The sequence below is a fragment of the Aquarana catesbeiana genome, linkage group LG03 (genome assembly GCF_042186555.1).
Source record: "Aquarana catesbeiana isolate 2022-GZ linkage group LG03, ASM4218655v1, whole genome shotgun sequence".
Taxonomy (NCBI): domain Eukaryota; kingdom Metazoa; phylum Chordata; class Amphibia; order Anura; family Ranidae; genus Aquarana; species Aquarana catesbeiana.
The window spans coordinates 259,389,753-259,414,136 of NC_133326.1; the positions used below are offsets into that span (position 1 = coordinate 259,389,753).

At 43.5% G+C, this 24,384-nt stretch overlaps 1 protein-coding gene and 1 pseudogene across 1 annotated transcript in view; both read right to left on the bottom strand.

The window, feature by feature from the left end:
- ZDHHC17 (zDHHC palmitoyltransferase 17) overlaps nt 1–24,384 on the bottom strand; it is a gene marked incomplete in the record, with an annotated part of 86,524 nt that overhangs the window by 20,923 nt on the left and 41,217 nt on the right. Inside the window, 4 exon segments of the mRNA XM_073620007.1 lie at nt 6,104–6,246; nt 13,629–13,754; nt 14,601–14,763; nt 17,140–17,204. Of these exon segments, the coding sequence (XP_073476108.1) occupies nt 6,104–6,246; nt 13,629–13,754; nt 14,601–14,763; nt 17,140–17,204 (497 nt within the window).
- On the bottom strand, nt 21,037–21,155 carry LOC141135885 (5S ribosomal RNA; annotated as a pseudogene).

A 24,384-nucleotide genomic window follows, 5' to 3' on the forward strand; every position in this document is an offset into this window, starting at 1 on the left:
GAGCTGCACGATTCTGAATGAACTGAGAATCACAATTTTTTTGGTTAGGATAAAGATCATGATTCTAGGAATAAAATCTTTCACATTATACAAAAGTATTGGGCTAACTTTACTGTTTAGTATTTTTATTTACTTTTTTATTCATTAAAGTGTATTTTTTCACAAAAAATTGCATTTGAAAGACCGCTGCATGGTCATAAAACATTGCAACCTCCATTTTATTCTCTAGGGTCTCTAAAAATATATAGATAATGTTTGGGGGTTCCAAGTAATTTTCGAGCAGAAAATACTGGTTTTAAAGCGGAGCGACGCCGAAAATTTTTTTTTTTAAAAGTCAGCAGCTACAAATACTGCAGCTGCTGACTTTTAAAACATGGACACTTACCTGTCCAGGGCGCCCACGATGTCGGCACCCGAGGCCGAAGCGTCTCTCCGTCCTCGGGTGCTGCCGCCTCCATCTTCGGTAAGGGAATCAGGAAGTGAAGCCGTGCGGCTTCAGTTCCCTACTGCGCATGCGCGAGTCGCGCAGCGCAATACGGATGGTCCCTGCTGCCTCTGGGACCCGCGTGTTTCCCAGCAGGCAGCGGGGAGGAAGCAGGAAGTGGCGTAAATAACCGCAGATTCTGCGGCTATCTATGCCGGAAGTGGGTACAGATACCTGTAATGTACCCCCCTCCCCCCTGAAAGGTGCCAACTGTGTCACCGGAGGAGGGGAGGAATCTGATGAGTGGAAGTTCCACTTTTGGGTGGAACTCCACTTTAACTTGTAACCAACAAGTGTCAGAAAAAGGCTTAGTCTTTAAGTAGTTAAACTGCCCTCATTTGCAGACAGAAGTTCATCCCTACAAAGAACCAAATAATACAATGTTTCTTTTTATCTCTCAGCGCTGAGCAATGTTGTGATAAAAAAAAAAAAAAAAAGGCAGACAGCAAAGTTTGACAGCTCTGTGCTTGTTACATGAATTGTGGAAATGCCAAATTAATATGGGGGGGGGGGGGGGGGGGGTTGAATCGACATTGCGATTTTTTAACGATTAATCATGCAATGCTAATAGATAATCTCACTTCCAACAGGTCGGTTCTAAAGGAAATTCTGTGTGTGGCCAGCATCATGGTGACAGCTGTAAGAGCCAAAACCTTCACATTTTCCCAAGAAACATCACATGGAAATGTTTTAAGTTCTACCTCTATTAAAACGGTACAAGAAAGATCCAATGAATGTTTACCATAAAGATAGATCTGATATTGTCAGATATACAGAAGTGGTAACAGATCATCCAGTGTAAAAGGCATAGAATAGACAATCTGCCGCTCACACAAGAGTAGGAGGCAGTGATTGATGAAAGCCCACATGGAATTAACAGTTACCTCAAGTGAACCTGTACTAAATACTCGTTCACAGACACTGATGGCATTACACAAACAGCATCATAATACGCTCCCTCCTAGGGATTGTACTAGAAACAATTACTTTTTTTTTTTTTTTTTTTTTTCAGAAGCAAAACACATCAGCTGAGCATTTTGTGCTCAGTTGATTAAAGAAAAAAAAAAAACGATTTTCTGCATTGTGCTAATTGAAAACACTAAAACACAGTAAGGACAGCGAAGGAACCTACAAAAAGAAGTGATAGAGATTGGAAATTTTCCCCCAAAAATTGAATTTGTATCTGTAATTTGGAACAAGTAACCAGGACAACAAGATGTGTTGATGGTATGTCAGATGAAAAAGGATGAAGAAAGCTGAGACTATGACATACCTTCCCATAGAATGCTGAGTAATGCCTTTGGGGTATATTCTGAATGAACAAGGCAAACTTCACTAAGCAGATCATAGAGAGAACAAAAGCATAATACAGTGGATATAAAAAGTCTACACACCCCTGTTAAAATGTCATGTTTCTGTGATGTAAAAAAAAAAAAAAAAAAAGAAGGAGACACAGATAAATCAGTTCAAAACTTTATCCACCTTTAATGTGATCTATAAACTGTACAACTCTATTGAAAGACAAATTGAAATCTTTTGGGGGTGGTGTAAAAATAAAATACTAAAATAAAGTGGTTGCATTAGTGTGCACACCCTCTTATAACTCTGGGGATGTAGCTGTGTTCAGAATGTTAAATAACAGTCAGTACATATCTGCCATCGTTTAAAGTGCCTCTGATTAACGCCAAATAAAGTTCAGCTGTTCTAGTAGGTCTTTCCTGGCATTTTCTTAGCCGCATCGTACAGCAAAAGCCATCATCCGCAGAGAGCTTCCAAAGCATCAGAGGGATCTCATTGTTAAAATGCATCAGTCAGGAGAAGGGTACAAAAGAATTTCCAAGGCATTAGATATACCATGGAACACAATGAAGACAGTAGTCATCAAGTGGAGAAAATATGGCAAAACAGTGACATTACCAAAAACTGGATGTCCCTCCAAAATTGATGAAAAGACAAGAAGAAAACTGGTCAGGGAGGCTGCCAAGAGGCCTACAGCAACATTAAAGATGCTGCAGGAATATCTGGCAAGTACTGGCTGTGTGGTACATGTGACAACAATCTCCCATATTCTTCATTTGTTTGGGCTATGGGGTAGAGTGGGAAGACTTAAAACATCCAAGCCTGGCTAAATTTTGCAAAAACACATCTGAAGTCTCCCAAAAGCATGTGGGATAATGTGTTATGGTCTGATGAAACCAAGGTTGAACTTTTTGGCCATAGTTCCAAAAGATATGTTTGGCGCAAAAACAAAACTGCACATCACCAAAAGAACACCATACCCACAGTGAAGCATGGTGGTGGCACAGCAAAGAGTGCTGTAATAAAATAAAAAGGCGCTTCAACAAAGTATTAGTCAATACTGTGCACTTACACACCCCCCTTCCTGCCCAGGCCATTTTTCAGCTTTCAGCGCTGTCACACTTTGAATGACAATTGCGCGGTCATGCTTCACTGTAACCATGTGAGATTTTTATCATTTTCTTCAAACAAATAGAGCTTTCTTTTGGTGGTATTTAATCTCTTCTGGGTTTTTATTTTATTTTTATTTTTTTTTTAGGAAAAAAATAAGACTGAAAATTAAAAAAAAAATAAAAAAATAAAAGTTTTTCTTAGTTTCTGTCAGTAGATTTTGTAAATAAGTAATTTTTCTCCTTCACTGATGGGCGCTGATGCGGCGGCACTGATGAGGAGGCACGAATATGTCACACTTATGGGCACTGATAGGTGGCACTGGTGGGTGGCACAGATAGGCGAGACTGATGGTTGGTATTGATGGGTAGCAGTGATACCCAGCACTGACTGTCATCACTAATGGGTACTGATTGCTTACACTTGTGGGCAGTCACTGCTGGCACTGGTGATCACTCAATTGTAATCAGGGCACTGATTATCAGTGCCCTGATAACATGCCTAGTTGTCCTCTGTGAGGAGATCCCGCTGATCGGCTCCCCTCTCCTACTGTCAGTGTGAGGGCAAGGCGAGCCGATTACCGGCATCCCTGTGTTTACACGTGACCGGCTGTGATTGGACACAGCCGATCACATGGTTAAAGAGCCATGGCTCTTTACTGAGATCGGGGTCACGCCGTGTCCTAGCAACACGGCACAGCCGCAATCGCCGTGTGCCCCCGGGGGCACGCGACAGCGGCCGTTCTGGGTGCCGTCATATGACGTCCACCCAGAATGAGAGCTGCACCGCCAAGCCGTCATTTGACGGTGGGCGGGCGTTAAGTGGTTAAAAATGTGTACTCTTATGCAACCATATTGTTTTAGTTTTTTATTTCCCTCCACCTAAAAGATTCCAGTTTGTTGTTCAACTGAGTTGTACAGTTTACAGGTCACATTAAAAAGGTGAAAAAAAAGTTCTGAAATGATTTATCTGTCTCATTTTTTTTTACATCACAGAAACCTGCCTTTTTACAAGGGTGCATAGACTTTTTATATCCACTGTGGGTGGTGGTTCTTTTAACCAAACAAATCCTATGACTTTAACCACTTCAGCCCCGGAAGATTTTACCCCCTTTCTGACCAGAGCACTTTATTTCCCACGAAAAGAGCTTTCTTTTGGTGGTATTTGATCACCTCTGCGGTTTTTATTTTTTTGCGCAAAAAAAAAAAAAAAAAAAGTATGACAATTTTGAAAAGAAAAAAAAAAAAAAACTATTTATTTTTTACTTTTTGCTATAATAAATATCCCCCAAATTAAAAAAAAAAATCTTCATCAGTTTAGGCCAATGTGTATTCTTCTACATATTTTTGGTAAAAAAAAAAAAAAAATAAATAAATAAATAAATCAATCCCCAAAATCGCAATAAGCGTATATTGATTGGTTTGTGCAAAAGTTATAGCGTCTACAAACTATAGGTAAGATGTATGGCATTTTTATGGTGTTTTTATTATTATTTATTTAATTTTTTTTACTAATAATGGCGGTGATCTGCGATCTTTAGCGGTATTGCGACAGACAGATCGGAGACTTTTGACACATTTTTGGGACCACTGACATTTATAGAGCAATCAGTGCTATAAATATGCACCGATTACAGTATAAATGTCACTGGCAGGGAAGGAGTTAACACTAGGGGGCGATCAAGGGGTTAACTTTTGTGTTCCCCTCACTGTGTTCTAACTAGAAGAGATGACAGATCGCTGTTCCTACTTCGTAGGTACACACGATCTGTCTCCTCTCCTCTGACAGCACGGGGATTTGTGTGTTTACACACACACACACACACACACAAATCCCCATGCTGGCCCCCGTGCACACGATCGCGCCCGCCAGCCACACGTATCGGGTCCCCTGCGGTGACTCTCCTGGGGAAAGCCGTATATATACACAGGATTTCACCCAGGAGAGCCATTCTGCCGCAGTATATCTGCGTGAACCAGTTAAATAGTTTGTTTGGAGCAGATCTCCAGCAATCCTGCGCTTCTCTGTACAGCTGCAGCCTCCCCTTGTCTCAGCATTCAGCTGACTCCAGCCTCCTCTGGTCCTGCTCCAGACCCTGCTCTTTCTGCTTCCCAGCTCTGCCCGTAGCGTCTTCCCAGCAGCAGCACAAGGTAAGGGGAATGCACTGTGATGTAAGGGATGGTGGGGGAATATCAACTTCTGATGGTGGGAGGCCCTTGACATCTGATGCAAGGGGCAGTGGGGTGCTCTTACAGATAAAACTGGCCCCGTGAAGGCAACCATAATTCTAATGACACCTGTGTACTACAGTAAACTACAGCACACACAGTGGCCACACCATTAAGCCAGCTTGGCCCAAACGATTGTTTAAAATTATCAGCTCACTCCTTTGATTTTTCCTCCCATGCTTATCCAGATGATACATCAGACAAAGAGAACCTACTAAGTGTAAAATCGTTTTTTTGCCAAATTCAATAAGATCCCACTAACTTTATTAGGTTGCTCTAATAGCATCCAGAATACAAAGCCCCACTTCTGACAGTCTTCCAATCTGCCAAGAGCGTGCACAAAGCATCCAGTCACTAGTCCACTGCAATTAATTTCACCACAGTTTGGACTCTTTGGAGCCTCACGATTACTATTGTGAGAAAGCCCAAACTGTGGTGTAATACACGTGGCATGACTAGTGATGTCAGGATGCTTAAGAATTACTCTCAGAAGGTTGTTTGAGCAGTGGAATTGGAGTTTCAATTTCTGGGTTTGTTGGGGCACCTAACCAAATTTTATTTGATTTTTACAAATACAGGAAATCCCCGAGTTACAAACACAATAAGGACTGTAGGTTTGTTTGTAAGTCGAAGTTGTCCGTAAGTCACAACACTGCATTTGTAAGTGTAACTTCCGGGCAGAACACTGCATTCGTAAGTGTAACTTCCGCCTGTGCATGGATGTGGGATGTTCCAGGCGCTTGTTATGTTATCTGGGGCTCTTCTGGCAATGCAGTACATATAGTACTGCAGTGTGGGATGTATCCAGAGGTGCTCGGAGGTATCTAGGACCAGCGTGGAACACAAGTGGCTGGCATTTGAGGCCGTTCATAAGTAGGAGTCGTATGTACAGGACTGCCTGTATTTAAGATGGCCCCATCTACAGCTGTAAAATTATAGAAGGGTTCAGTTCTGATAAAGGAATTTTTAAAAAGTTGCTCACTTTGATAGGAATTGCACCGTTGCCCAAACTCCACCGTACATGAGACCTTTGATTAACCAGGAATCAATGTCAAGATCAGCTATAAAACCAACCAGCCAAATCACCAAGAACGGTGTTCCAAGCATCACCTTTTGCCGAAACTCCTGAAAAATAAAACAAAATTATCACAAATTTAGAAGGTCCGTATTTCAGCAGATTTAAATGTGTACATATTCATATATACAGTGCCTTGAAAAAGTATTCATACCCCTTGAAATTTTCCACATTTTGTCATGTTACAACCAAAAACATAAATGTATTTTATTGGGATTTTATGTGATAGACACACAAAGTGGCACATAATTGTGAAGTGAAAGGAAATTGATAAATGGTTTTCATTTTTTTTTTTACAAATAAATATCTGAAAAGTGGAGAGCATGTATTTGTATTCAGCCCCCTTGAGTCAATACTTTGTAGAACCACCTGTTGCTGCAATTACAGCTGGAAGTCTTTTTGGGGATGTCTCTACCTGCTTTGCTTTTACTATCTAGGATAGTGAACTTTTTTCTCATTCTTCTATGCAAAATAGCTCAAGCTCTGTCAGATTGGATGGAGAGCATCTGAACAGCAATTTTCAAGTCTTGCCACAGATTTACAACTGGGTTTAGGTCTGGACTTTTACTGGGCCATACCAAACACATGAATCCAAACCATTCCATTGTAGCTCTGGTTGTATGTTTAGGGTCATTGTCCGGCTGGAAGGTGAACCTCGGACCCAGTCTCAAGTCTTTTTGCAGACTCTAACAGGTTTTCTTCTAAGATTGCCTTATATTTGGTTCCATCCATCTTACCTTCAACTCTGACCAGCTTCCCTCTCCCTGCTGAAGAAAAGCATCCCCACAACATGATGCTGCAACCACCATGTTTCACGGTGGGGATGGTGCATTCAGGGTGATGTGTAGTGTTAGTCTTCTGCCACATATAGCATTTTGCTTTTAGGCAAAAAAAAGTTCAATTTTGGTTTTATCTGACCAGAGCACCTTCTTCCACATGTCTGCTGTGTAACCCAGATGGCTTTTCAGTAACGAGACTTCTTTTGGTTTTATTTCAAAAATGGCTTTTTTCTTGCCACTCTTCCATAAAAAGGGCAGATTTGTGGAGTGCATGACTAATAGTTTTCCTGTGAACAGATTCACCCACCTGAGTTGTGGATCTCTACAGCTCCTCCAGAGTTACCATGGGCCTCTTGGCTGCTTCTCCAATTAATGCTCTTCTTGCCCAGCCGGTCAGTTTAGGTGGACAGCCATGTCTTGGTAGGTTTGCAGTTGTGCCATTTTCGGATGATGGATTGAACAGTGCTCTGTGAGATGTTCAAAGCTTGGGATATTTTTTTTAAAATAACCGAATCCGGCTTTAAACTAATCCAGAACTTTATCCCCGACCTGTCTGGTGTGTTCCTTGGACTTCATGATGCTGTTTGTTCACTAAGGTTCTCTAACAAACCTCTGAGGGCTTCACATTACAGCTGTATTTATACTGAAATTAAATTACAAACAGGTGGACTCTATTTACTAATTAGGTGACTTCCGAAGGCAATTGGTTACACTAGATTTTTTTTTTTTTTTTTTTTCTTTTTTTTTTTTTTTTTTTCTTCTTTCTTTCCCTTTCAGCCACTTCAGTTAACTTAATATGGAGACAGCTTTCAGTTTGGTACTCATGTGTGTCTCTTACCTAGTCACATCATTGTGGCCTTGCAAACTTTCCTTCTTTTGCATAGTGCATTCCATATTTAAATAGTTACAGTAATACAAATATGTAACTTATAAAACACCCAGTTTGTGCATCAAGGCCAACCGGCCGCATAATCTCTTATTATTATCATACGTGCTTGTATATTATTACTGTTCTGTCTAATACACCATTCCCCCCCCCCCCCCAATCCCCCCCCCCCTATCGGGCCCACATAATACCGAGGTACGCCCTATATTTAACTACTGTTCTTTTTCGTTGTTCTTTCTTGGTTTCGGAACCCCAAGCCACGCCCAGCACGACACCTCTATCCGGGTGGAGAGAGGGTTGCTCTCGGCACTAAGATAGCACTGGTAAAGAGCACGGCATTGCTTGGGCCCACAAGTTCCATAATTTCACAAATGTGTTATAGTTGCCTGATCTAGTATAGAATGTCCTTTCGCTCCATACTGTAGCGTTAATGGTTTCAATCCAGACTTCAGGGGTTGGGGGTGTCCTCGATTGCCAGGATTGTGCTATTAGCTTTCTAGCTTGGAACAAACATCTTGCCATCGCTAAATCTGTATTCCTACCCCTCGGCCCGTTGTTCACATAGCCCAACACACAGGTCTTGGGATCAGGTTCTAGGTTAACTCTGAAGGTGGTGTTGATTTTCTTTAGAATCTCGGACCAGTATCTAACTAATTTTGGGCACCTCCAGACCATGTGAATTAGATCACCTGTTCCTCTGCATCTAGGGCACTCATCGTTGGCTCTGTGACCAAACATGAATAACTTTTTTGGTGTATGATACGACCTATGCAGCAACATCAGGTGGGAGGCTTTTTGTGAGGGAGAGACCGACACCTCCGATCCAAATTCAAGAATCCTTCTCCACTGTTCGTCCGTTATCTCCCCCACATCGGCCTCCCACTTGTCCCTTCCCCCTGTTGGACCTGCCTGCGTATTTATTCTCTTTGTAAGCTGGGTATATATCATTGAAATCAAGCCCTTAGTGGTCTCTGACTTAACTATTGTTTGCAATAACGGGATCCCACACCATACTAGGGGTTGTCTATTAAACTGTTTGCTCAATGCATGCCTAATCTGTAGATAGCTATAGAATACTTGGCTTGGTAATCCATACTCGTGTCTCAATTCCTCGAAAGATTTCAGAGTGTCCCCTTCGTATAGTTGAATCAGTCGATTTATCCCACACCTTTCCCACATATTATTCTTGTCGACGGTTAGTAATTCATGCAGTCGCTTATTGTTCCACATTGGCGAGAGTTCTGAAATCCCTTTGTACCCCATTATTCTCTTGGTTGCCTGCCAGACCCTAGTGATCATTTTAAATGTGGGAATCTCCCCTTGTAGTGAATCTGCCTCCAGTGCTCCCACTAGTGAGCTGTGTGGGTTCCCCTGCAGAGTAATTTTGACATTGTTGCTTCCACCTCCCTCGGAGTCGCATCCCCCTAGTTGTTGTAGCTGGGCTGCCAAGAAATAGATAAACGGTTGGGGAACCCCCAGACCCCCCTCTGTGGCAGGGCGCTGCAGTTTTTGTAGGCCAATCCTGGCCTGACCTTTCTTCCATATTAACTCCCTGAAGAGGGATTGAATTTTTTGGAACCACTTCTCCCCGATCCAAACCGGGGAGTTGTGGAGTAGGTATAACAACTGCGGCATCCATACCATTTTTATCAAGTTGACTCTACCCGCCACAGACAGAGGGAGTCTACTCCAGGTGTCACATTTTCTCTTAAATTTTGATAAGAGGGGGACCAGGTTGTCTTCAATAAACGCACTGGGGTCCTTAGACAGGACAACACCAAGGTACTTCATCTTCCCCGTAACCTTCAGTTGGGGCAAACACGTCGAAATAGGATTGGCCGATGAGTCAACCGGCAGGAGCGATGATTTCTCCCAATTAATGGCTAGTCCGGAGAACTTTCCGAAGTCCTCCACTAGATACATCGCTTTCTCCAATGAGGTAGTCGTGTCCCCCAAGAAGAATAGGACGTCGTCCGCGAAAAGCGCTATTTTCTCTTCCCCCCCTTTTCGCTGAAATCCCTGTATTTCGGGCGATGATCTCACTGCTCCCGCCAATGGCTCCATGGCCAGGACGAACAGTAAAGGAGATAGGGGGCACCCCTGCCTTGTCCCTCTTTCAAGGGGAAAATTTTCCGAATATTCGCCGTTTATCTTGAGCCTTGCCCTTGGGTGGTTATATAGGATTTTTAACCAGCTGATGAATACGGGGCCAAATCCAAACCTCTCTAGCACCCTCCATAGATATTCCCACTCCAGGCTGTCAAAAGCCTTGGCAGTGTCCAAAGACAGTATAGCTCTGGATCCTTCATTTTCTGTTGGTACCTGGAGGTTCAAATAGGCCCTTCTGATATTTGTGCTAGTGGACCGGCCGGGGATAAATCCCGATTGGTCCAGGTGCACAAGTTTTGTAATACACTTATTTAATCTGGATGCCAGCACCCTTGTAATGATCTTAACATCTGTGCATAACAATGATATCGGTCTGTACGAGGAGACTTCCAGTTGGTCTTTGCCCTCCTTTGGTATAACTACTATGTCAGCCTCCAACATTGATGGGGGCAACTTTCCGTCCTTGACCGTTTGCTCCAGCACTTTTAGAAGCTCCAGAAGCAGGACCTCCCCATATCGTCTATAGATCTCCAATGGCAGCCCGTCCGGGCCCGGAGATTTCTGGCCTGACAACTCCGATACTGCCTTTTGCAGCTCCTCCAGGGTCAGAGGGGACTCCATCTCGTCCCTATCCCTCTCCGAGAGTACGGGCAGGTTCACCCTTTCCAAGAACCCATCCATCTCGCTCTGATTCCAACCCCGACGTGACCTATACAGGTCTCTGTAGAATGTAGAGAAGGCCTCTAGGACCTCGGCGGGATCGGATGTAATCTTTCCAGCCGATGTCTTAATTGAGGAGATGGCCGGTGAGGATAGATTGGACTTAATTAAGAGGGCAAGCGTCCGACCTACTTTCTCCCCTTCGCCGAAGTAATTTTGTTTCTGAAAAAGTCTCTTGTTCTCTACTCTTCTATTAATTACTTCTTTGTATTCTTGTTGTTTATTAAGCCAAATCTCCTGTTTTTCCGGGGTTGGGTCTAGTACATATTGTGCTTCTGATTCCATGGCTTCCCTCCTAGCCCTCACCTCCCATTCCCTTGACGTTTTCTTTGCTATAACAACCTGCTGATGTAATAATCCCCTAAGGTATGCTTTTAAGGTGTCCCATATTACCCCTGCTGGTGCTGTACCTGAATTAAATGTTATAAACTCTTTTAGTTTGGAGGCTACTTCTGCTGGGCTACGTATCAGGTCCAACCATAGTGGGTTTAATGTCCACCTTTTTTGGCTAGATCTAGTGTTTAGATTTAGGGTCAAAGTCAGGGGTGAGTGGTCTGATATTCCCCTTGGACCATACTCTATGTTTCCTGTTATTCGCAAAGCTTCGCTATTACCCACTGCCATATCTATACGCGAAAGAGTGGAGTATGAGCCTGAGTAACAAGAATACTGCCGGGTGTTAGGATTATGAGATCTCCACAGGTCACACCATCCAATCTCTTCGAGGAGTTGACCTAGGCGCCCCTCTGAAATCCCTCCCGCCCGTAGGGCGGGCGGGAACCGGTCCATTTTGTTATCCAGAACTGCGTTAAAGTCCCCTACCACTATTATAGGAGTATCCACCCTACTATCTATAAATTCCAACAGATCCAAGATAATCTCTGTTCTAAACGGAGGAGGGATATAGATATTTGCTATCACCATAGGTTTGTTCTCCACAACGCAGCTCAGGAAGACATAACGTCCCAAAGTGTCTATCTTGGCTTCCCTGCAGAAAAATAAAATACCTCTCTTAACCAGAATACTCACCCCTCTTGAGTAAGAGGTATGGACTGAGTGGTACTGTTCTTGGAATCTATTACTCTGAATTTGTAATTTAGTTTCATTAGTAAGGTGAGTTTCCTGCAAGCAAGCCAATTCAACACCATAAGCTTCCATCACCGAGAACACCGCTGCCTTTTTGGCAGGGTCACCCATACCCCTGATGTTCCATGAGCCTATTTTTAGGGTTTTAGTAGGCATCTAGCAAAGTTAGGAAAAAAAAAAAAAAAAAAAAAAAAAAAAAAAAAACGAAAAAAACAACGACAACAAAGAAGAAAAAGAAAAAAGGAAAAGGCAATTCACTCGTGCGTTTGTGTCTACAAGTCTTGACGTCATCTCTGTGATTGTAACAAACAAGAAAGTGAAAAGGGGGAGGGGGGGGGGGGTCCCCGCGTCCAGGGACCACCCCCCCCGCCCCTTGTATTGTTTAACTGCAGAAGCAAACGCCATGTGCAAATGTGCTTTATTTTTATCAGCCCCCTCCTCCTAAGTGCATGTACCTTTCGTTCGCCCCATTGTCTAACCCTGTAACTCACTGTGAGCCCCTCCCCCCCAACCTTAACAAAATATACCCCCCTTCTCCCCGCCCTTGTATGTGACCCCCTCTCCTGCCTAACTAGGCTAGCCCTAGGGGCTTTACTTGTGACCTTTTCCTTCCCTCCCATCCATTCAAGAAAAAACTCCCGGCTCGTGCACTGAGCAAATACTTTGTGACACACTTCCAAACTCCTCCCCCCTCCCCCCCCCCTCCACAACCCTATTACCAAGCTTCATGGCACCACCTTGCAGACCCCTCCCCCCTTCCCCCCCTCCCACAGCCCAGTTCCAAGATATCAAAACAATACTTAAAACATACATAACTAGTGCAACCGCATCCCTCATCCGTGCTTCCGTCTGTTGCACCCCTCCCCCCCCTTCCCCCATGCCATCCACTTTTGTGCTCCAAAAAGCAAAAAAAGAGAAAAAAAAAAAAAAAGAAAAAAAGGAACCCCTAACCAGCCTTATTCAACCCATAGCTCTACAGGTCCATTTTATTATCTTCAAACCATTTTGTTGCCCCTGTCACTGTATCAAAAAAATGGGTAGCCCCCAGGGCAGTAACACGCAGGCGTGCCGGGTACAGCAGGGCATATTCGATCTTATAATTCCGTAGGTTACGCTTGATGTCCCTAAATTCGGCCCTTCGTTTCTGTAGATCGGGAGAGTAGTCGGGAAAAAATAGGATTTTAGCACCATTGTGCAGAATCTCCCCCATCTCTCTGGCCCTGCGCATCAAGATAGCCTTGTCTTTATAGATTTTAGTTGGGGGGATCAGAGTAAAGGGGGCTGAATACAAACGCATGCCCCACTTTTCAAATATTTGTAAAACATTTTGAAAACCATTTGTCATTTTCCTTCCACTTCACAATTATGTGCCACTTTGTGTTGGTCTTTCCCATAAAATCCCAATAAAATACATTTACATTTTTGGATGCAATGTGGAAAATTTCAAGGGGTATGAATACTTTTTCAAGGCACTGTACATAGAAAAAGTTGTCTTGTTATACCAAGATATAAGTAATCAATAAAATGAACTGAACTAGTGCTTGAAGAGTGAAATGGGCTTAGCCCAACAATCAGGGAACTCCATAAAAAAAAGAAGCTAAATCACAGGTGCACAAAGGAGATTTTATGACAGATTAAAGTAATAACAGGCTTTTAAGGGTAAATGCTCTTCAACAGGTCTTAAAGTGTAATATTATAAAGCCGACAAGCTCAGAGGTGATCGATCGTCCTTTGGAATTTAGGCACCAAGCATACAGTAGGTATTATCTTTAGCTCATGACCACAGACTAGAAAGCCTAAGTTATGACTGAAGGTTTTTTTTTTTTCCACCGATACAAAAGCCACCCCTTACCTTATCCGCCTTTAGTTTTTTGAGGAATGAGGGATTGTCATAGCCCTTGGCTTGCCTTGCCTCCTGTAAATGGTTGATCATCCAAACATTTTTTCTTTGCTTTGCTAAATCAAGTGGTGATTCTCCCTGCAATGAACACAGGCAGAAAACCCTTTGGGTTAAAGTTAAAACAAGCAATTTGTTTAGCACACACATTCTGTTATGGTTGTATTGTAGTGTCTTAAAGGGGTACCATAACTTACTTTTCATCTTCTTTATACAGTAAATTAAATGGCTTGAACAAAAAAAATGTTTTATTATTTAATGTGCATTTTTTAGGAGTTGGCTTAGATATTTATAGTGTAGTGAAATTAGTACAGATTATACATATAGGTACATGATTGAACAGTTTACCACACTATTACTAAATGTCTTACCTTCTGGTTTAATTTAGTTAAACTACCCCAATTATGGCAGGAGAGGGTAAAATATAGTTAGGGTACTTTCACTATGCCATGACCACTGAAGCAGGTGGATGGGGGTAATATTCACTGCCACCGACTACCAATGCAAGTGGGGGGGTTACTGTGTCCACCGATACCTATGCTGGAGGTTATTGTAGTCACTGACATTAAAGCAGGGGGCTATTACTGCATCCACTGACATCAATGCAGGGGGTTATTATTGCACTTACTGAAACCGGTGTAAAACACCACATTTCTTCCTTCCTTTTACACTGTATATGTATAATACCGTAAGAATACAGGTCACATTTTGCTTTGTCTTATGCATATTTTTTATTATGTAACTAGAGGATGATTTAAGGTCACACAGACTTTTCCATAGACAGACACTTCTAATCTACTTAAATGATAGAAGATTTTTTTCTGCTTAAGCAACTCTGTCTATACTGTAAGCTGAGGCTTTTTCTAAAAAAATCCCACCAAACAAACTACATAAGAATTTATATTTTTCTGCACACAAAAACATTACCTTAATATTCTGAGCATCAACATTGCCACCAGCATCTAGAAGCAAACTTATGACTGTAGTGTTTCCAGCTAAAACAGCCCAGTGTAATGCAGTGTTTTTATGGTATTTATCCCCAAGATTTACGGACACATTAAAGGTAAGGAGCAATCTAGTGGGATCCACGCTGCAAAAAAAAAAAAAAGAAGAAGAGTTAAAAACAATTTTAAGCCAAGCCATAGTTGATTTTCCGTGGGTACCTTTTAAGGTCAGTATTTTAGGGTTGTTTTATAGGCATTATTTTGCACATTTTGAAGAGCGATTTACAAATCTGTAGATTGCACTTCTAATGGTTGTTGAGCATTAGTGAAGAACGAAGACTTACTAAATATACTTATATTAAACATTGAGAGCCATTTTCACAATTTAACTAGTGGTGCACCGAATGGAAATTTTGGTGCCGAAACCAAAAATGCAGGATGCACTTTGCCGAAAATGACATTTTTTAAAGAATATTTTTATATATAAAATTGTATTATATTCCACTTTTAATTAATATCATCAATTTAAATTAATATGGATTTAATTTATTGTTGGCCATTATTGGCACCTTTAGTGCAAGAAAAGCTCAAGAAAAATGCAGTCTCTAACCATCTCTTGTATCATGTCTGCAATCTCTTACTTTAACTGAAACACATTGCTAATAGTATTGGCAAAATTTCCATTCAGTGCACCTCTAGCAGACATGATACAGGAGATGATCAGAGATTGCAGGCATGATACAAGAGATCAATGCAGCCTCATCAGTGCCCATCAGATACAGCCCGCCAGTGCCCGTGAAATACAGCCCGCCAGTGCCCGTGAAATACAGCCCGCCAGTGCCCGTGAAATACAGCCCGCCAGTGCCCGTGAAATACAGCCCGCCAGTGCCCATGAAATACAGCCCGCCAGTGCCCATGAAATACAGCCCGCCAGTGCCCATCAGCTACAGCCCGCCAGTGCCCATCAGCTACAGCCCGCCAGTGCCCATCAGCTACAGCCCGCCAGTGCCCATCAGCTACAGCCCGCCAGTGCCCATCAGCTACAGCCCGCCAGTGCCCATCAGCTACAGCCCGCCAGTGCCTGGTAGCGCGATCTTACGCTGTGTGACATAGCTGGATCTGAATCGCCAGTCAGCCGCTGTAACGATGTCCCGCCACCTATGACACACGGCACAACGATTTCTGGCATTGGACCAGTGTGCCGTCTATCACAAGAGGCGGTCTAGAAGGCGAACATCCTTACAGTGGCTTCATGGCGAATCAGATCCAGCTCTGTGACTCAGTGTGAGATCGCGCTACCAGGCACTGGTCAGGCTGCATTTCAGGACACTCGTGAGGAGGGGGGGGACAGACGACTCTGACAGGGGCGCACCAAGATGACACGTGTGCGACACCCGCCCCCCTTTCGGCTCTATTATCTGCACTCTTTTTCTTTCGGCCTCCTACCGAAAACACAATTTTCAGCCAATATGTTTCGGCAGCTGAAATTTCGGTGCACCACTATATTTTATACATTCTTTTCTGTGTGGGGGGCAGGTGAGAAGACTCTTTTTTCGTAGCATTATCTTCTATATATTTTTAAAGGCAAAAGAAAAAAACATTTTCAAATCAGGGACAAATAGTAAAATTAGATTTTTATACTTACGGTGAAAACAATATTTCCTGGAGTTCATTTTGTGATACACATAAATTCAGTGATTGTTGGGATATACTGCTGCTTACAGGAGGATTTGGAGACAGGCAAACCAACATAACAGTGCCCAGTTTACCCCCTCCAATTCCCAGCATGCCCAGTTGTTATATTCATTGTGGAACCTAAGGGGTTAATCCTGCGCATTGTGTAAAAAGGCTGTTTGATCCAGTCTTCTCTGATCTGAACCGGGCAACAGCTTTACAAATCAGGAAAACCATAGACTCCACAAAACCCAAGAAGCACGTACAGATCCGGGGGCGATGTCATCGCGGCTCCGGCCACTCACACAGCTGGGGTCTGCAAACCCGGAAGGAAGACCGGGGGAAGATGGAAGCCATGACATGGAAGGCTTTGTTCTAAAATAAGTTTCACATTATGGCTTTACCTTGCAGATGGAAAAAAAACAAACAACAAACACACACACAGGTTTACTACCACTTTAAGTGCAGGCCATGTTTGCCCACACGGGAAGCACAGGTGTTCTGTGCATCCACATGCAGGCAGCCCCATTCATGTCAATTGGGAAGCGGCAGCTGCACAGACAGATCCGTGTGGGTGCAGGTGATTGCCCCTGAATGCAGACAGTGTAAGTTCGAGGACATGCACCCACACGAATGTCAAATTGGGAGCAGCCATTGTGTCCATTTAGCAGCTGCGTTCCAACTGACATAAAAAGGGTTGCCTGCATGTGGATGCATACACAACAAAACTTGAAAGTCAGCCAAACTTGTGAAAGCATGACAGCAACGTCTAAAAATGGGTGCAGATCTATATAGGACTGGTGGACATTGTGGACAACTAGTTTCTATGATGACTGTGAAGTGGTTACCTGTGTGTCCTGTAAGCTGCCCACATTAAAGGAGTCATTCCATTTTGATCCATCATATCGACATCCTGGAACAAATATTGAACAAGGTATACCACACATAAAATAAAGAAAATTTGTATGCCAAATATATTATTAATTAAAAATTTGTCTATGAAGATTTTAGCAGAAATTAAGGCAGTCACTTGTTTTATTTCCTCTCCCTATAAACGCATTCACACCTGTGCATTCGGAAAAGCGTGCAGAAATGTGCATTCCAGAACGCTTGAAAAATGTACGTCACGTTTGCAGTGCCATTAATGCTTAATGGCACCCCAAATGCGGCCAACATATGCACATTTTTGCGTGCTGCAAGACGTGCAATGAAAACTAGGATTTTTATAACAGCTTACCTGTAAAATCCTTTTCTTTTGAAGTACATCACGGGACACAGAGCCATAGTAATTATTATGTGGGTTATAGTCCACCTTCAGGTGCTGGACACTGGCACACCCTAAGCAGGAAGTTGCCTCCCTATGTAACCCCTCCCATACCAGGAGTATCTCAGTTTTGTAGCAAAGCAATACACGTGTATACTAGAAAGAGGGGCGAGACCTCTGTGTCCCGTGATGTACTTCAAAAGAAAAGGATTTTACAGGTAAGCTGTTAAAAAAATCCTATTTTCTTTAATCGTATATCACTGGACACAGAGCCATAGTAATTACTATGTGGGATGTCCCAGAGCAATGCCAACTGAGGGGAAGGAGACACAACAAAAGTAGAGCACCAGGAGATCAGAGGACTTACACTGCTGCCTGCAGTACACTGCGCCCAAAGGCGACATCCTCATGTCTTTTTACATTCACCTGATAGAATCTGGTAAATGTATGGATTGAAGACCAAGTTGAGGCCTTGCAGATTTGAGCCATGAAGGCTTGGTGATGCACTGCCCACAAAGCACTAACAGCCCTAGAGGAGTGCGCTTTGATTTGAGAGGGTAGAAACTACCTCTTTAAACCATAAGCTTGAACGATTACTTGTCGAATCCAATTAGAAATAGTAGACTTCAATGCCGCCTGTCCTCTTTTAGGACCTTGAGGCAACACGAGCAAAACATCAGTTTTCTGAATCTGAGCAGTCGTCTGACTAAGCCTATTTTTGAAATTTGGTGTTTACAAGTTAAAATCCATATTTTTTGCTAGAAAATTACTTAGAATCCCCAAACATTATATATATTTTTTTAGCAGAGAATCTAGAGAATAAAATGACGATTGTTGCAATATTTTTTATCACACGGTATTTGTGCAGCGGTGTTTTAAACGCAAATTTTTGGAAAAGTGACACTTTCATGAATTTTAAAAAATCCAAACAGTAAAGTTACCCCAATTTTTTTGTATAATGTGAAAGATGATGTTACGCCGAGTAAATAGATACCAAACATGTCACCCTTTATAATTGCACGCACTTGTGGAATGGCGACGAACTACGGTACCTTTGAATTTCCATAGGCGACGCTTTAAAAAATTTTTACGGTTACCAGGTTTGAGCTACAGAGGAGGTCTAGGGCTAGAATTATTGCTCTCGCTCTGACGATCGCGGCGATACCTCACATGTGTGGTTTGAACACCGTTTACATATGCGGGCGCGACTTCCGTATGCGTTTTCTTCGCTGCGCGAGCTCGCGGGGACAGGGGCACTTTAAAAAAAATTTTTTTTTTTTTTTAATTTATTTTATTTATTTTTGTACTTTATAAATTGTGTTTAAAATTTTTTTTTTTTTTTTTTTTACTTTTATTGCTGTCACAAGCAATGTAAACATCCCTTGTGACAGTAATAGGTGGTGACAGGTACTCTTTATGGAACGCTCGGGGGTCTAAAAGACCCCCCCATCCCTCCTTTACACTTCAAAAAGTATTCAGATCGCCGAAAACTGCGATTCTGAATACTGTATACTTTTTTAAATTCGGCGCCATTGGCAGCCGAGTAAACGGGAAGTGACGTCATGACGTCGCTTCCGCGTTTACAATTAGAAGGCTGGAACGAAGCCGCTCGCAGCTTCGTTCCAGTCCGCCCCCAGCCGCAGAAGGCAGCGGAACGGACACCGGGCCTCCCGATCGCACGGGAGGCCCGGTAACAGCGGCGGGAGGCGGCGGGAGGGGGGGGGGTGTCTCCTCCCGCTCCTCCGGAATAACAACCGGAACGGACACCGGGCCTCCCGATCGCACGGGAGGCCCGGTAACAGCGGCGGGAGGGGGGGGGATGTCCCCTCCCGCTCCTCCGGAATAACAACCGAGCGGCTTTTAGCCGCATCGGTTGTTATACTCGGGTAGCCGATCGCCCGCTGAAAACAACGGTACCGGGATGATGCCTGCAGCTGCGGGCATCATCCCGGTATAACCCCGGAAAGCCGAGTACGCATATATGCGTTTGGACGGCGGGAAGGGGTTAAGTAGACTTTGACTGCTCTCACCACATCAAGAGATGTAGTGATTTTTCTTCCATGGAACAGGGTTCTGGAAAAAAAAAAAAAATGAAGGTAGAACAATATCCTGGTTTAGATAAAAACCTGATACTACCTTAAAAAGTAAAAAAGTTAGGATGATGACGCAATATTACCTTATCCTTGAAAACAATAATAAGAAAGAGCAGCCAATTCTGATACCCTTCTTGCAGCAGATACGGTTACCAGAAAAAATAGTTTCCTTGTCAAAAAGGACCACGGGAATATGTTGTAATTGGCCCAAAAAAAGGCTGTTTTGTAATGCCGACAAAACTAAATTCAAGTCCCAAAAGGGTTGAGGGGTGACCTAACCGGAGATTAAGCCATGTTACCCCCTGAATAAAGTTACGAACCAAAGAATGCGAAGCAAGTGGTCGAAATAATACTGATAAGGCCGAGATCTGTCCTTAGAATGCACTCAAGGCTATTTCCTGGGGTACAACCCCTGGTTTCACACCAGGAGACATATGCTTCCCAGACTCCATAATATATAATTATGGAGGTCGGCTCCCTTGCATTAAACCAAGGTAGAAACCACTGAACCTGAGAGCCCACGCTTCTTCAGAGTGTGGGTCTCAATAGCCAAACCGTTAAATTTAGCGTTTGTAAAGTAGGATGGAATACCGGACCTTGCAAGAGGTCTGGCCATGGCTGTAGGGTCCATGGGTCCCTTACTGCCACCTTTACGATCTCTGCATACCAAGATTTCTTTGGCCCCGCTGGGGGCCACAAGAATCACCGACTTCCCTTCCTGCGTGATCCTGCGAAGAAGTCGTGGACGCAGGCAGAATAGGAGGGAATGCATAAATCAGTGAGAACCGATTCCACGGGAATAGGCATCTGTTCCGCCTGCTAGCGGATCCTTTGTTTTTGACACACAGTTGTCGATTTCTTCTACGTCTGGGATACCCCATCTTTGGCATACTGACAGGAAGATATCAGGGTGCAGGAACCATTCTCCGGGGAACAACTGCTGGCGACTCAATTAGTCCGCCTGCCAATTTTTTATTCCTAGAATGAAGACTGCCGATAGGCAAAGTACATTATTTTCTGCTCAGGATAGGATATGATATGATTCACCTTTCTCTGGGCCGCACAACTTCTTGTGCCCCCTTGGTGATTAATATAAGCCATTGCTGTGACATTGTCGGATTGAATCCTGGCAGGACAATTCCGTAAACTGAACATTCAGGCCCTCAGGACCAAGTGCTCTGCCTGAATTTCTAGAATGTTAATGGGCAAGGTCCTTTCTGATCTGGGCCACTTCTCTTGGACAGTTGCCTCTTCCAGGACTGCTCCCCAACCCAAAAAAAAAAAAAAAGTTGGCATATGTTGTTACCATTTCCCAGGTAACTGAAGGAAGGATTTTCCCCTTTGCAGATTTTTGGTTATCAACCATAAACTGAGGCTCTGGCGCACCCAGCCCACAGCACCTGGTATTTCCAGGCGGTCTCCCATCCAGGCACTAATCCGGCCTGACCCTGCTTCGCCTCCAAGATCTGATGAGATCGGGCGCTTACAGGGTGATGTAGCTGTAGGCTTTGGAATCAGACACATTGGGAATCTAGAGCTTGAACCCTTTGTTCCAAGCCTATAGAATACTGTTTTGCAGCAGTCTCGAATGAAACTGAGCATAAGGAACGGCCTCAAATGAAGCCACCATCTTTCCCAACAACCTCATGCAAAGCTGAATAGAAGAATTCATCTTGCTTCGACCACCTAAATCAGCTCCTTTATGGCGCTGATCTTTGCCTGGAGCAAGAATACCCTTTTCTGGGTGTATCTATGATCACACCCAAGTATTTTAGCCTTCTTCATGGTTTTAAAGAAGATTTCTTGTAGGTTGAGTATCCGACCTAGATATTCCAGATAGTTAAATGTGGTGACCATACTTTGGTCTAAGCAGGCTACCAACTGGTCTATGAAGAACAGATCATCTAGGTAAACCATAATCGTTATACCTTGGGCCCTTAATCTGGCTAGAAGAGGGGCCAGGACCTTTGTAAACACTCAAGGTGCAGTAGCTAGACCGAAAAGCAGAGCTACACACTGAAAATGAAGATTTTCCACCTTGAAAAGTAGGTATTACTAGTGAGCGAGGAAATAGGCATATGGAGGTATGCATCTTTGATATCGATCGATGCCAGATCTCCTCCTGTAGGATGGAGATAACTGATTGGATTGACTCCATGAAAAAAAAAAAAAAAAAAAGAGTGGAATTGAATTTAGATTTTCGAGATCCAGAATGTCTATTCGGATTTGGCACCGTGGAAAAGAGGTTTGAACCAAACCACAACCTCTGCTCTTACATGGGGACTACCATGATCACTTTCTGCCAAAAGATGGTCCAATGCTTGAGAGAAAGACTTCTTTTTCTCTGGATCCTCAGGAACGTTTGATCTGAGAAAACGTGGAGACGGGAACTCTTGGAAGTCCAGTTTGTACCTTGGAGCTATTGAGGAAGTCCACCATTCGTCTTGACACTCTTTCTGCCAGATCCTTGAGAACTGCAGAAGATTTCCCCCTATTCGAGCGAGCAGGGGCACCTCCTCATAAAGGAGGCTTCAGTATCTTGTAGGTTTCCTCCCCCAAGACCTCTTTTGTGACTGCCTGGAGGCTGATGCCTCTGGCACAGGAGAAGGAGCTTTAAAACGAAAATACATTTACTCCTTTTCTTAAATGGCAAAAGGGGTACTTTTTCCACAAGAATTTCTTTGGATGTATTATCCAAAAGATCCCTAAATAGCTGTTTCACTGCAAAAAGGAAGACTAGCCAGGAGCTTCTTGCATGGCGCTTAGCGAAGGGCGCAAGGCCCGAAGGATAGAATCTCTCATAGCAACTATTGCAAACATAAAGCTGCCAGATCCTGGGCCTGCTGAGCAGGATAACCTTGAACACCTGTTTAAACTGGTCTCTCAATGATTAACCAATTACTGTCAGAGCAGGCTGAGACACTCAATCTGCCAGAAAAAAAAAACGTTTCATTTATTTATTTTTTTAATAGGAATTCCAACTTTTTATCCGTTGGATCCCTAAGCATTTGAGCATTGTCTGCCAGACAAGTCAAACTCTTATTCACAGAGGATATAGCAGCGTTATTTGCTGGTATACCCTACTTAGTGAATTTTTTCCCACCATAGGATAAAATGTGAAAACTTTTTAGGAGGAAATAAAATGCTTATCTGGATGAACCCCTTAAATTCGAAAAAAAAATTTCCAGCAATGAATGGACAGGAAAAGGCATGCACAGCTTGAGGAGGCTTTAGCGAACCCAAACACTCAGTTAAGGGTACATAAATGTGGAGCGGACTATTCAGCAAGAAATTGCACTATCAATCTTACAGATTATGAATGCTGATCCCCCTTCTCAGGGGAGGATGCCATTTGTAGAGAAGAGTAGGCTTTCCAGAGCTTGAGGGAGACCCTTTTAGCTCTTTTTTTCAGGGTGTTTCAACCCCCCCTTCTGACCTTAGCCCGATGCACAAAGCAGAGGTAATACCAGAAGAACTCGCATCCACTGCTTGAGCAATAGTCAGCCACTGCCGCTGCTATTAATGCTCAGCCTGATGCAAATAGGAAACACCTGTGTCACCAACCTCTTGTATGCCCCTCTTTGCTCTTGTGTCCCTCCGACAATCTTTGCAGCCAGCACAAATGTGTTAAAAAAAACAAACAAACAAAAAAAAACACCTCCACTCCCGCGTTGGAAAACGCCAACGCTGCGTTAAGCCCTGCCCCCACTGTCGCATCGCGCCCCCCTCCTTTCTCTTTAAAAAAAAAAAAAAAAAAAAAAACAGTTTTTCCGCGCGAGCGCAGGCCTCCGATCCGACTGGATCGGCTTGTGTGTGAGAGATGGCATGGAGGAGACCTGAAAGCTGCTGCCGTGTAGGGGCGGTGAAAGAAAACGGAATCACCAATCTTTTTTTTTTTTTTTTTTTAGCTCTCCCTCAATGCTCAGCCTCGTGAAGAAGGGGGGAGAGTTCAGCCCAAGTGGGGGTGTGTCTGGTGGAAGCAAACTCCCCAAATTTACCAGAGGTCTGCCTGCTGGCCGGAGGAAAAAAGCCTGCTATTTTTGTGACACAGAGTGATCTCTGAGGAAAGTATGAGAAGGTATGTGCTCCATACAGCCCCCAAGCATGACAACATTTTACTTTTCTAAAGGAGACATTTCATAAGAGAATTTAAAAATTCCTTAGAAAAACTCCACTTACCTTTCCCGCCGCAGGGTTTTCTGTGGTAAAAGCAACAGGCCCAATCTTCACTCTTCACGGTGGGTTCCGTTAACAAACCTTCAGGAACCGGGGACCCTTGGGGAACCCACACGCCTGGACCTGTAATAGCACCCCGCCAGTAGAACTTTATGGCTTAAAATACCAAAGTACTGGATCCCGGGGTCCAGCTCTCTAAAAAGAGAAGTGTTTACAAGCAAAGACCTCATTTTCTTCAGACACGAGGCCCGGGTACCATTCAATTTGGCCCAAAAAAGACACTTTGAATGGATCGGGCTGCATAGCTAGCCCCAGCAAGGATTGCTCCAGTGGAGCTCAGTGCAGCACATCTTCACTCATGACCAACACTGGCAAAAAAACTGGCAAAAAAACTGAGATACTCCTGGTATGGGAGGGTTATATAGGGAGGCCTGTTTAGGGTATGCCAGTGTCCAGCACCTGTAGGTGGACTATAACCCACATAGTAATTACTATGGCTCTGTGTCCCGTGATGTACGATTAAAGAAAGGTACAGGAGCTTATATGGCTTATTTGTCACT